The 13,404-nt window shown below is 51.8% G+C and overlaps 1 protein-coding gene across 1 annotated transcript in view; it reads right to left on the minus strand.

The window, feature by feature from the left end:
- The window catches only part of EMILIN3 (elastin microfibril interfacer 3), a 33,124-nt gene extending 23,383 nt beyond the window's left edge, over nt 1–9,741 (minus strand). Inside the window, exons 1-2 of the mRNA XM_019509799.1 lie at nt 9,332–9,741; nt 3,876–3,998 (exon numbers count right to left, since the gene is read on the minus strand). Of these exons, the coding sequence (XP_019365344.1) occupies nt 3,876–3,998; nt 9,332–9,732 (524 nt within the window). The 5' untranslated portion in view covers nt 9,733–9,741. The remainder of the gene's footprint in view (nt 1–3,875; nt 3,999–9,331) is intronic.
- Nucleotides 9,742–13,404: the final 3,663 nt, after the last annotated feature.

A 13,404-nucleotide genomic window follows, 5' to 3' on the forward strand; every position in this document is an offset into this window, starting at 1 on the left:
TGCCCCATTAACGAAAGGGGATGACAACTCTGCTTTGCATCCCTCAGGGCAAGGCCAGGCCTCACAAATGTTTGTAGGGGCCTTTGGATCCTTGGGTGCAGGTGCTAGAGAAGCACAAGTCATATGCTTCTATGGAGGTGTCATATGGTCATACGGTTCATATGGAGGTGTTTGAAGCACGGGCATTTTTCACTAAAAGCCTCTGTTTGCCACACAAGACTGATTTTTGGTTACTCCCCCTCCCCTCTCATTCCTTATGTTTGGCACATAGAGTATCTTAATTTGCACATGCTGCCACACTGCCTTAGAACTGTAGGCTAGTAGCCTCATGTCCCCATTCTTCTCTAGGCATTGCACTACATCTCCCACAATGCACCATAGTCACGGATTCCCATGATGCACTTCTCATTTTAATCAGGGAGAGCGGTCCCAGGAGCAAGCCCAGCCCATGGAGAGAAATGAGAACACAAGGAACCCTCCTTTCCCCTTCTGTGAGACTGTCACAGAGTTGCCATATGAAAATTGGGATTTAGATTTTAATTAAAAATTTAATTAAAAATTTAATCTAAAAAATTCCAAAATTTTACGGAAAATGTAGTTGAAAACAATATCCTTTTAATTTGCTTTGAAATTTTCAGCAGAAAAAGAATCCTTGTTTTCTGACCAGCAATACCCTAGCCTTGGGGGACCCGTGGTGGGGTGGATCCTTGGAGATCAGTGAGACAACTGTCCATGGAGAAAGGGAAAGATCACCTCCACAGAGCACTTAAGTTCACTCATGCTGACACATTGAATACAGCAGGAGAATTGCTGCTTTATCCCACCCAGAGGTTACAGGTGAATGACTAATTCCTGAGATGTACAGGTAGGATGAGGCCTCTGGCAGAGGGTTTGTGGGTTAGCATGAGCAGTTTCCCTTTGGAAGTCATCAAGTCACAGGTGGGTCTTTGCTCAGCATCATTTCACCCAGATATGAGAAGAGTGGGCAGGTCTGGTTAGAAGGAAGGGAAGGAGATATGCTGGCATGAGCGGAGTAGTGCTGAAGGGGAGGGGAAAAAGGGGTGATTGCTTTAACTTGTGTGATCTCTGTGGTGCCCAAAAAGGAGTACTGCCATCTTGTTTCTCCAGGGATAAAACGTTTTCACCTTGAAAGCTCAGTAGAGTTGTCTCCAGCTTTGCAGGAGCCTGCCCTTCATCTCCTTAACAGGGACAGACCCCAGTTGATCCCTCCCCATGCTTGCTTGTGTTCCTTGGATTGGGCCTCAGTCTTCTCTCTCCATGGTGGGAGCTGTGCACTTATGCATAAATGGGCCCTAAGCAGGGTTTGAATTACACCCTGACTCTTGGGGGGATCTGCGGCGGTGGCAGCCAGAAGGAGCTGCTGCCTCCGCCAGAGGAATGGGGCAGGTCAGGGGGTTCTCATCTCTTATGGGGTGGGGGCTCAGCCCCCCCAAGCTCCCCTATAATTTGAACCCTGGCCCTAAGAGCTAAGGCCTTCTGTTTACAGAAGAGCCAAGCCATTCCTGAAAAGAGATGGCAGCTCTGTGAGGAAGGACCCCTGCCTCACGGGCACTAATGCCAGGCAGGGAGACTGGCTCCCTCAGTGGGAGCAGAGGCGCTATGGGCAGGGCATGGAAAACCTGCAGTCAGGATTCTCTTACCATCCCAGAAGGCAGCTTTCTTTCTGAGCTCAGGCAGACAATAGCTGTCCTTTGTCTTGAAGCATGCGGGTTTATAATTTATCTTACTGAATGCAACTGTGATGGATCCTACCAGTCGTGAACATACTAATCTTTTTCTGTGTCTTGCTAAGTTCTGGACTGTGATGCTGTCCTGTAGCAAGGAGTCCCATGGGTTGGTTATGCTTGTAGAGAAAAGTATGTCCTTGGTTGGTTGGTTTTTGGTGCGCTGCCTTTCAGTTTTACTCATGGCCCTCCATGCTATAAGAATGGGTAACTAGGACTCTTTTGAGAGAGGTAGTTAGCTGTGTCAGTCTGAAGTCAAGCAGAAGGTAAGGTAAAGATGCACCTTATAAACTAACTAAATCAGAGATTCATAAGCTTCTGTGAGCCAGAGCTCGCTTCATCTGTGCATGTCCTTTCATAGCATCTGATGAAGAGAGAGAGAGAGGAGTCCATGAAGAGTGGTCACTCTTAAGGATACAATCCTTGAAGCACAAGGGAAGTCCATCCCAGCCTGAAGGAAAGGCAGCAAAAGACCCAAGAAGTCATCCTCCTGCTGTACTCGGCCTTGGTGAGGCCATAGTTAGAGTACTTCATTCAGTTCTGGGCTCCGCACTTTAGGAATGATGTGAAGAAGCTTGAGAGAGTCCAGAGGAGAGCCACACAGATGATCAGAGGACAAGAGAACAAGTCTTATGAGGAAAGGCTGAGAGACATGGGATTCGTCAGCCTGTAAAAGCAAAGGCTCAGGTGGGGCTTGGTGGAGGCCTATAAATATATTAGGAGTGTACACCAGGAACTGGGAGAATGTCTGTTCACCGTGACACCCCAAGGGAAGACAAGGTCTAACGGTCACAAACTCCTGGAAGATCGTTTTAGACTGGACATAAGGAAAAACTTCTTTACTGTCCAAGTTCCCAAAGTCTGGAGCAGACCCCCCCCAGAAGTGGTGCAAGTACCTACTTTGGATGCCCTTAAACACATTTGGATGCTTATCTTGCTGGGATCACTTGACCCCAGCAGACTTCCTGTCCCTTGGGTGGGGGGCTGGACCCGATGATCTTGTGAGGTTCCTTCCAGCCCGAAAATCTATGAATCTATGAAGTGAGCTCTGGCTCATGGAAGTTTATGCATCTCTGACTGAATACGTCTATAAGGTGCATCTCTACACTGTCTTCTACCTAGGAGTGTTGCTTACCCTTTCTGCACTTCCAACTCAGACATGTCCCCTTGCTCCTCTCTAAATAAAACCTTCTCTCCCTATTCAGATGTCTCTCTCCCCTCTAACCTTTTCATTGCCTGGCTCTACACCCCCTTCTACTACTGCTCCATCTCTGACCAGAAATGAGCACCACAGTCATGCTTCTGTTCATGGCTCTGCTACTGATGTACTGTGTGGTCTTGGGCAAGTCACTCTCCTTCCCTGAGCCACAGGGAAGTGCAGTATGAGTGGCAAAGGATCTTTTGCTCGCTAGATTATTGCCAGGGAGCACATGAAGCTGGGAGTTGAACTCTGAGGACTAGATCCAGAGCTGGACTTCCCCAAAGTTCAAGGGGGCTGCGAATTGGGGACCCAGGTTGGGCCTGTCTCCACCCTCCACCCATATTTGCTGGAGTCCATGCCACAACAGGAACAGAAATTCAGTGCAGGTTGGCCTGCTCCTGACTCCTGTGTTACTTTGTACTGTTGATAGCAGAAGAGTACGCTGAAGTCCTGGCTGAGATCAGAGCTTTCCTGTGCTACGTGCTGTGCAGACACAGAGACAGTTCCCACCCCAAAGAGCTGACAGTCCAAACTGACCAGACATGGAAAGGCTGGGCAAAAAGGGAGAGGCCCCAAGAGGTGGCCTGACTTGCCCAAGGTCAGAAAGCAAATTTGTGGCTGCGCCAGGGGTAGAGCCCTGATCTCTTGAGACCCAAGCTGCTACCCCATCAGCTGACCCACACCTCTTCTGGTGTTTCATTGAGGCAAACCTATGGATTCCCTGCTGTTACTGTCAGTAGGAACCCAGATAAGCCTCATCCAGGCAGGGTACAGGCAGCCCAGCTCTGGGACAGCGACAGGAAGACTACATGCTTGCACTGCAGTGCCAGTATGTCTCACATAAGAGCAAATGCTTCTCCCAGCTGAGTCTCCATGACCCCGCCATCTCCCCAAGGTCACAAGCATGACTATATCCCATGGATACTCACAGGACTTTCCCTGGGCACTTAGGCCCCCAGCTGCACTTGTGATACTCTGCCTTCACGTAGCTTTCGGCCCCATCCTGCAGGGCACATGTCACGTTCCTCTGTACCACGTATGCGCAGTAACTCCTACAGTGGGAATAACAGACCACAGTCAGGAGGGAGTAGCAAGGAATCCTCTGCTGGGGGTGGAGGGACGCACTGCGACCAACCCCCATAGAAGGGAGTGGCACAAAAGACCCGTCCAGTCCAGGATTTACCTGCAACTGGCTAATGCCTGCGCCTGAGGTCTCCTATAGGGTTAGGCAGCTAGAGGGCTCCCTCAGTCTGCTCGTTCACTTGGAATAATTAATTAACCAACACCACTGACCTGGAAAAGTCACAGCAAGAGAGCTCAGACTGGAGCCCCCCACCCCCAGGAGCCCCACATCCAGCTGTATGCTGGAGTCTGTAGGAAGGAATGGGAAGAGCTGAAAGTTGTGTGGACTTCTTTTTTTTTTTGCATTGGTGAATCTGAGGCATGCCTCTGAGCACTGCTGTGCAGGCATGGTCCCTGCACTGCCCCTTGCTGCATCAGGATGCAGTTAAAGCAGAAGGAGGAGTTGTGCTGTGCAGCAAGGAGTGAGGTGTTGGGTTCTAAGGTATCAGGAGCTCCATCAAGAGAGGTCCTGAGTCCAGATACCCTGAGCTACATTACCCATCTCTGCAATGTGTGGCCATTCATAAGGCATGGAGCTGGCCCCTCTGGATGGGGCCACTCAGATGCCTGATGAGGATAAGCACCCAGAAGCCCAGCTCCTCAGAACCACCATGTGCAGAAGTCTCCCGTGTCCAGGATTGGGCCATGCACACCTGAGTGCCTTTGCTTTGGCTCTCTCAGGAAGTCAGCTCACATGGTCTCCAGAGCTCTCTAGGTTTGGCTGGGTATAAACCCAGGCTGTACTTTGAGGCTGCTGCTTCTTAGTCTGGCTGTGACTCAGCAGGGAGAAAAAGTAGTAGGGAAAAATCAGTCCAAGATTTCCCCCTCTGTGAGGGGCTCCAGGCTGCGGTTGGGTCTGATGAATTGGGGCCGGTTTTCCCCATGCTAATATAATTCCTCCTGGGACTTCCCTTCCCTTCAGCTGTAACAACCCCAGAAACCACAGAAGGGAGGTGCTGCTGCTGCTAGTGCCAGCCCTGGCAAGCCTCAGGAAACAGAAGGGCTAATGCCTCTCTGTGGAGGGGGGGCACAGTGTTTCCCTGCCAGCAAGTGAATGGCTTTGGGACTCAGATCTACATTCTTCTCTATATGGACATGGGCACATCCAGCATCTTTGCTTAGGTTACAACAGAGATCGAACACTCCAGGCTCTGCTCTCAGCCCGGAGCACAGTGATGCTGCAAGACTTCAGCCCAGCCTTCTGCATGTGCTTGCAGTCTAGGGAGGAAGCTCTGGTTGCAGGATGCATGCACACAGTCTGCTTCTCCATACACCCAGCTCTCTACCTGTCCACAAGTGCTGACAATGGTTTCCCCCTTTCCACAGGACCCTTCCTGGCTGGTGGCTGCCCCTTTGTCCTCAGTCATTAGGCTCCTCATGCCTACAAGCCTGCATTGAGATGGGCTGCACAGAATCCATGCAACTGCATTGTATTTTTGCTGGAGTCCATCTCATGCAGGGCACAGAAATCCAATGCAGGCTGCCCTGCTCCTGCCTCCAACTAGCACTCTTCTAAGCTATCTTGATGTGTAGGCAAAATTGATCCATGTTCCTTCCTTCCAGCCTCTCAAAAGTCTTTGGCTTCAGCAGGGCCATTGACTCCCTGCTTTACCTGTGGCAGGTTAGGGTGTTATGGCTTGCGTTTTTCAGGGTTGATTGTGTAGCTTTGCTAGTAGGTTAGACAATGGGTTGGTATAGGATGATTTGGATAGAGATGATCCTGCCTCTGGTGGGGGAGGTTGGGCTAGATGATATCTGGAGGTCCCTTCCAGCCCTACTTTTCTATGATTATATGATAGGATTTGAGAATGTACTTAAATCTCCAAGTGGTCCCACCTGCACTGCAAGACTGAACCACCATGGGACAGCTGTTTTGTAACCAGCTCCTTCCCTCTGGTAGTTCTTCTGGTGTAGACCGGGTCTTAGTACAATTTAAGCTGGTTTTGCACTTGTTTTCCAGACCCTGAGAAAACAAGACCATTAGCTGGAGCCTCTTTACCTGCTCTGTCTGTATCTCCCTTATGGGGAATAGCCCCACCCCTAAATAGCAGCTTGCCTGAGTGGTAAAACCCTGGGCAGCTTGTGGCTGCCAGTGGCTGAAGCAAATGAGCCTTGGGCTGTGTCACTTGGTGCCCAGCTGGATAGTTGATGTGCCCAGCAGGACAGTTCTGCCCTGTCATGTTCTTTCTTTTCCAGTGGCAAAATGCTGCCAAGTCACAGTTCACTTTCTGTGATCGCTCAGCCTCTGATCCATATGGGAGCCCAGTTGGCAGGGTGGAGCACCACATACAGTAGGATCAAGCTGGGCACTTGTGGATTGAGGTCAGGAGAGGAAGGCTCCCATGCAGGGAGGCAGAGAGAACCAGATGGGCCATGCTGCCCATAGGGGCAGAGAAAACAGAGAATTTCACAGGGGAGGATTAAGGGGACAGCAACACAGCAGATGGCTCTGCAGGCTCAGAGCAGGCTGCAGGGATAAAGCCAAAGGTTGAGATGGCTGCAGTGAGTCTATGGGAAAAAGCAGATGGGGCTCAGTGAACTCGTGGGGGTAGGAAACAGCACTGTGATGTAAGAAGGTCTTGTTGTCTGATGCTAAACCACAAACTAGGAATGGCTCTGGTTGTCCAAGCATCCCCTGTCTAGGGCAGAGGCAGCAAGGAGGTGCAGCATCACAGACTTCACCTCTAGGAGATCATTCTAGTTTGGTCACAAAGGAAGCACATTGGGGTTCTCAGCCTAATTCTTAAGGTGCGGTTGTCCAGTCATCCCATGTCGCGCCATTACTTAGGCACAGGTGGCAGGGCCTGCTCATGAGAGGAGCAGAGCTAATACAGCAAGAGATAGACTCCCTGGGGTTGAGGTGTTCTGGGAGGGTGCCAGATCTAGAATAACAATGGGAGCCTGTCAGGAATGAGGAGCATTGGTTAGAGAAGTGGATATGTGTGTATATCCTGCCCAGACCTGCTTGCACCATGTTTGGCTACATTCAACATTATCAGCCTCCTCTCCATACAGAAGAGCTGAAGTATCCTGATTTGGTTTCCCATGGAGCATTCTCTCTGCTCCCTCAAAAATGGAGGAAAAAAGATAATCCAGCTTTCCCACTCACTGGACTGAGGCTGAGCTTTTTCTCCCTGTCATTCCAGCTTTCCTGGGTTTGGCTGAGACATATCTCAGTGGTTCTCAACCACTGGGTTGAGGGACCAGGGTGCCACAAGATCTTTTGAAGGCTGCTGCAAGGTGTGAGGAACTAAGCAGATAAATTCAGGCCAGACCTCTGCCCTGCCCCTCTGCAAGGAGGCAAGCACTTTAATAAGTTAGTTTTTTTAATGGGGTGCTGCTCAGCTCACACAAGTTACGGCGGCATGCCGCGAGTCCAGTGAGGGGTGCCTTGAGTCTAAGAAGCTTGAGAACTGCTGCAGTCGCTGGGCATGTTGGAGCAGAAAGGAGGAGGGGCAGAGCTGGGCTGAGGGCATAACTGTAGAGAAGCTGCGATCTACTAGTACTTCCCAGCCCATCTGCCAAGCAGCCCCAGCTAGCTATAGTGCCAGGCCAGCCAGAGCAAGGGAAAGCTTCATTCCCCCGCTGTCACCCATGGGAAGGCTGGAGCACTGGGTGAAGGGTGGAATTCCAGGGGAGGGTAGTAATGAGTTAGCACATGAGCTTGGCCCATCCTGGCATGGGGGAGGAGGGAGATATTTGGAAGCAGCGGCTGCCAAGGGTGGCAGCAGCTAATGGGGCAGAGGGAGGTAAACACTATGAGAAGGAGGGAACATGGGAGGGCCTGGTGAGAAGACTGGAGTGAAGCACTGCAGTGGGGAAGGGGAGGGAACAGGTCAAACTGAAGAGCATCCCCCTAAGCAGTGCAAGTCCCAGAGGAGCCACTAGCATTGGTCTCAGGGCGACCACTCTTTAGAGCAGGGGTGGGCAAAATGTGGCCTGTGGGCCGGATGTGGCTGCCAGGCTATTCTATCTGGCCCGTGGGGCCCCTAAAAAATTTAGGAAATTAATATTTATCTGCCCCTGGCTGCCTGTCATGCAGCCCTCAATGGCTTGCCAAAACTCAGTAAGTGGCCCTCTGCCCAAATAATTGCCCACCCCTGCTTGAAAGGCTATGGTTACATTTAAAATCAATCCAATCAGCCCTGCACAGGACTTAAATTGACCCAGTAAGTAGCATCTGGGACCCAACAAGAGGCCAGGGAAAGCAGGGCTGCACATTCCAGGAGTGCGGCTGCCCCAGGCCAGATGAGAAGGGGTCTCTGCTGCATCACCACACCCTCTCTGCAAGCACTGGCAACTTCCCACCAGGGACAACCATCCTGACCCAACCCTGCCAGTGCTCTCTGGTGCCCCCCCTCTGTGCCCTGAAGAGCCCTTCGAGTCTTCGTCCCCACCTCTACCTGGTCACTCCCCCACACACTACCCCCTCGAGGAACGAGCTCCTCCAGCCTGTCTAGATGGCTCCATCCCCTGCAGCCCCAGGATGTGCTGCCTGGTTCTGTCCGTCCGCAGGGACAAATTCTGCCTGGGGTGATGCTGGTAGGAATCCAGGCGATTGTTCAGCTTTGCACAGGGCTGCTCCAGCCTAGAAGCCAGCTCCTCTCAGTTGGAGGAAAGGCAGTGCGTGAATTTACCATCAATTTTTAGCCACAATGCCTTTACAAACTCCTTGCAATGCCTTATTAACAAAGCCAGCAAGCAAGGCAGGTGGAGCTGGTAGCCACCCTCCTCCGAACCGCAACCAGCCAGGTAAAAAATGAGCGGGACGCCTGGCATCCTCCAGAGAGACCCCTTCCCTCTTGTCCCCACCTGTGGCTAAGTGGTGTCCAGCCACAGCTGCTGCTTGAGCCCTGTGCAGCTGGAAAACCTATGGGTGCTTGGCCACCTCTTGCTGGCACTGCCACTATTTATTGCCCCCGTCACCCCTCACGCTTCCTCCTAGAGCGGCCTGGAGCCACACGCTGGCCCCTCTCCTGCAGCTGCAAGAAAGAAAGTGAGTTACCTCTTTCCAGCCCCTTTTCCAGAAGCTCATTCCAGATTTTTTTGTAAAACCCAGTTTAATCTGCTGCTCTGGGCTGGGCCAAGGGGCCCTGGCACCAAACCCCAAAGCAGTGCGGCCGCTCTCCCAGAGCTACGCTGCCAGGGGCAAGCCTCTGCCCCAGCCTCGCATGCCCGCGCGGGACCCGGTCCCTCGTGGCGGGGCTCGGCGGTGGCTGCGTCCCCGATCGCCTGGAAGGAGAGACCCGGAGCAGCGGCTTACTTGTGTCTGCCCATGGGCTTGCCCGGGCTGAGCTGCGGGCTGGATCCGGAGGTGTAGAGGTTGTACCGGCTGCTGTAGGGCACGGGGGGCGGGTGCTGGTAGAAAGTCCCTTTGGCACCGGCCAGAGCCATCAGCGCCCCCAGGCAGAGGGAGCAGAGCAGAGCCCCGCACAGGGGGGTCCCGGCCGCGGCGCTCGTCCTGCTCATGTTCCCCGGCCCCGGCCCCGGCGCGGGCTGCAGCCGCCGGGCGCCCTCGCTCCTCCGCCGCGGGGACCTGCGCCGCTCGCCGCCCTCAGCTCCGCGCCGCTTTTGTAGCCTCCTTCCCTTCCTCCGCCGTCTCCGCACCAGCCCCGGCTCCGCTAGGGCAGGGGGAAAGGCGGGTCCAGCTCCCTGCATTAGCATAATACTGCGGCCATCTCCCCCTCCTCCTCCTCCTGCCCTCTGAAGTGCCGGCCCGTCAGGCAGACAGCAGCCCCCCGCCGGCAGCGCCGAGCCCCAGCTCGGCCGAGACAGCACAGCGACAGAGGCAAGGAGCAGAGGGAGAGGGTGAGGGGGGCCCGAGCCAGGGTCACTTTTACCCTCCCTTTTGCCGCAGGCCCCCGCCAGCTGGGTCCTGCCAGCCCTGCCAGGGGGCAGGTGCTGGGGGCAGTCCACAGCCTCTAACAAAAGTCACCTGGGGGCTGAGGGGAGGTCCCCTCACCTTGGCAGGGGATGGAGAGCCTGAGCACCAGCTCTGACGGGCGGCCAGGCTCCTCTGACCCAGGTGGTAAAGGGCATTTGCTCTTCCTGGGTATTTAGGAAACTCTCCCAAGTTAGGCAGAGAGGAGAAGGAAAGAGAGCGATGTCTAAAACAACTCAGCTTTCAGTCGCAAGGCCTTCTTCCCCCTCCCTTGCAGAGATGCCAGTACAACAGGTGCATCCTAGGCACTCTGCTGGTGTGTGCCCAGTGTGCCTAGGTAGCTTATGCTGGATGTGTGTTGCTCCTGATTTCCACGGCTATGGCTGGCACAGTCCCGTTGGTCGGAAGGGGGGGGCGGGCAGGGTGAAGACAACAATCCCAATGCCTGGACAGCGGCAGTTGGCACCAACCTGGACACTAGACTGTTAAAAAGAGGCACCGGACCTGAGAAACTAATTGGGTAGGAGAGAGTCCGTGGGGTTTGGTTTGGTCAGGTGGTTTAGTCTCCTTTGTAAAGGCTGGTGAGTGCCCTAGTGAGGGGAGTGATGTGTGGAAACAGCCGGCTAAAGTCTGCTGCAGCTTTGGGAAGGGATGATCCAAGTTCTCTCGGGACCAGCAGACCTCATGCAGCCAAATGCATTCTCCTGTGGCGCGCCACTGCCGGTGGTGCATACTCCCGTGGGGCGCCACTGTCCCATTCTCTGTCCTATACATTGTTGTGCTTGGCAGCGATACATATTCATGTCACCCGCCCATTGTGTTCCTTGTGGCAACTGCCCTCAGGCAGGTGAGACTTGCCACTGACTGTGGTCTTAGCTTCCTAGGACCCCTTCTGTACTCCAAGATCATTGTCCATTACTGTATGATTCAGCACAATACATGAAAATGCCTGTCACTTGTAGCATCCCTGCATCTTGACACCATGGCTGTATAGTCAGGCTGGGGAGCTGTCTGGCAGGTGGCTATGGCAGAAGAGTGGGTGGGGAGGGAGGGAGAAGAACCACTCTGCCACTTCCACAGAAATGCTTTCTCCAAAGTCCCTCAGTACAGAGGCCAAGTATGGGCCCTGGCTGGACAACAACACTCCTCTGTCCAGCAGAGGTCACTCGGTCTCACCTGAAAGATGAGCTGATTCCAAACTCAGCAAGGAGGATGCAGAAGTGCCAAACAAATGGGGCCAAGGCTGTGTCATGCCTTGCCCATGGCCTGTGGGAGACTTACACAAGCTGGTATTCCTCCATCACTGATTTCTCCCTTGGTATCCCTCAATGCCTGAGGGTAGTGGCCACCCACTCAGACAGATGAAGAGAAACAACAAAAGAATGAGCTCCATTTGTTCTCCATGGACAAGCGAGAAGCAGCTTAGCAGCACCAGAGGGGAAAGGATCCAGGCACTGAGACTGTGTGGGCACAAATAAATGACATACCTGGGCAAAAGGAGCCTTCTATTAGATCAAAAATTGATGCAAACATATTGGCGGGCAAAGAAAATCTTCCAGTGGCCATAGAAAGGTAAGGTGGGAACACAAGAGAGGAGGAGATTCACATAACAAACAGTGTGCCCATTTGAATGGCTAGTTCTCGTTCCCGCTGCACGCTGTGCCACGTGGCTGCAGAGTGTTAAGCAGTTTTTATCCCTGAAGTGGGTGTTTCCCGCACAGTGCACTTCATGATAAATGAAGGGATTCCCGAATGGTTGGTAGGCCTGTCTGTTTAATTTCTAAGCCTCTTTGAGCTCTTGTAGGAGGGAGGATTTGTACAAATTCTGTACAAACAAAAGGAAAGATGTCGTGATGAGCTGGCTAAGCACTCCAGTGCCAACGCTAAGAATTAGATTTGTTTTCATGGCCCAAACACTTCTTCCCTGTCCGTGTGTATTTGATACAGCCATGAAGAGCAGCAGACTCCACGTGTGCCCAAGCCTGTCTGATTTTGTTTTCTTGGAGAAGGAACTTGGGACCCTGGAATTAAATCCTGTATTATAATGAGCATGGGCAGCAAGGCAGCGGTACGGGTGCTTCTGCTCAGGGTATGGCCTGGATGATTGTTTTCTCGTTAGGAGGACAGGAAGTTTATTTCTGAGCAGGCTTCAAGCCTGTCTGCCTTTCTTGATGCAGGTTGCCAAGAGTCTCCAGGTACTATGACCAAGGCGTATGTAAATGGATGCACTGTGTCAGGGTGGATTTGATTTAAATCAAATCAATTTAAACCATGATTAAAATCATGATTTAATCATTGTTTTCTACAACAAGTGCATTCTTGTTGTTTGATATAACCTTAATACATATTATTCACAACTCAGAGATAGATGTAGGTTTTGTTTTTAGAAGGTACATGCTATACATTTTAAAGCAATGATTTATTTTGGGGTTTTTTTCAGATTAATTTTGCAGCTACATCAGAGAAATGAACTATGATTTGGTTATTTTATTTACAATAAAAAGTCATTGGGAGGTAAACTATCTCCAGTTCACTAAATTAATCATGGATATTTGGGGGATATTTTTGCTACTTTATATTAGAGGGACATCAAATGAGCACTGCAGCCCTATGTTATTAGCATGCAGCTTTCTTCACTTTCTTCTAGATTTCTTCTCTTTTTTATGGCCTGGCAAGCCTGCTGCCATGATAGGTTTTCCCTTCTGCCACACCATTCCCTCACTAGATCTCAAATCAATGGAGAGGCTATACTCAGAAACTTATCCCTCAAGACTTCTGGAACAGTCTGCTCAAAATGTTTCTTTCATTTCTACTGCCCCTCCCTCCTTGCATTTATCTCCAGACTCCTCCTCCTTGCCCAGATCTACTTCACCCCCAACAATCCTTTATTCATTTAACTTCTTGAAACTTTGCACTTTTAGAGCGAGGTAAGGGCTTGACTCTGTACAAAAACTTGCAGATAGACAACAGGGCCGATGGGTAGGTAATCAGGTTTGCTATCTCCCATCTCATAAGAGTCAATTGAATATTTATCTTGCTAGGATCCTGTGACCCCAGCTGACTTCCTGCCCCTGGGGCAGGGGGCTGGACTCAATGATCTTCTGAGATCCCTTCCAGCCCTAATGTCTATGAAATCTATGAAATCTCCATATACTACTGTTAACAAGCATGTTGTCTTTGGAGACACAAATCCACAGTTTGAGAATTGAATCTAAGCATCACAGAAATGCTTAATTATCTTTAGACTGAGCACTGAGTCCCATTGGGTAGAGTGGTTTTCTTTAATCCATGGATAACTGGTGCCTCCTGGATCGGGGTGGGGGTGGGGGGGCACCAGCTGCTGATTGCCAATGGGGGTGGTCCCCCAGCGGCTGCTCACTGCTAGCGGAAGTGCCACTAGCAAACCGGAAGAGCCGCCAGTGCTTGTGGTCAATCGCCAACTGCGAGGGTGGGTC

This window comes from Gavialis gangeticus, unplaced genomic scaffold (assembly GCF_001723915.1).
Source record: "Gavialis gangeticus isolate Ggan-Ray unplaced genomic scaffold, GavGan_comp1, whole genome shotgun sequence".
Lineage (NCBI taxonomy): Eukaryota > Metazoa > Chordata > Crocodylia > Gavialidae > Gavialis > Gavialis gangeticus.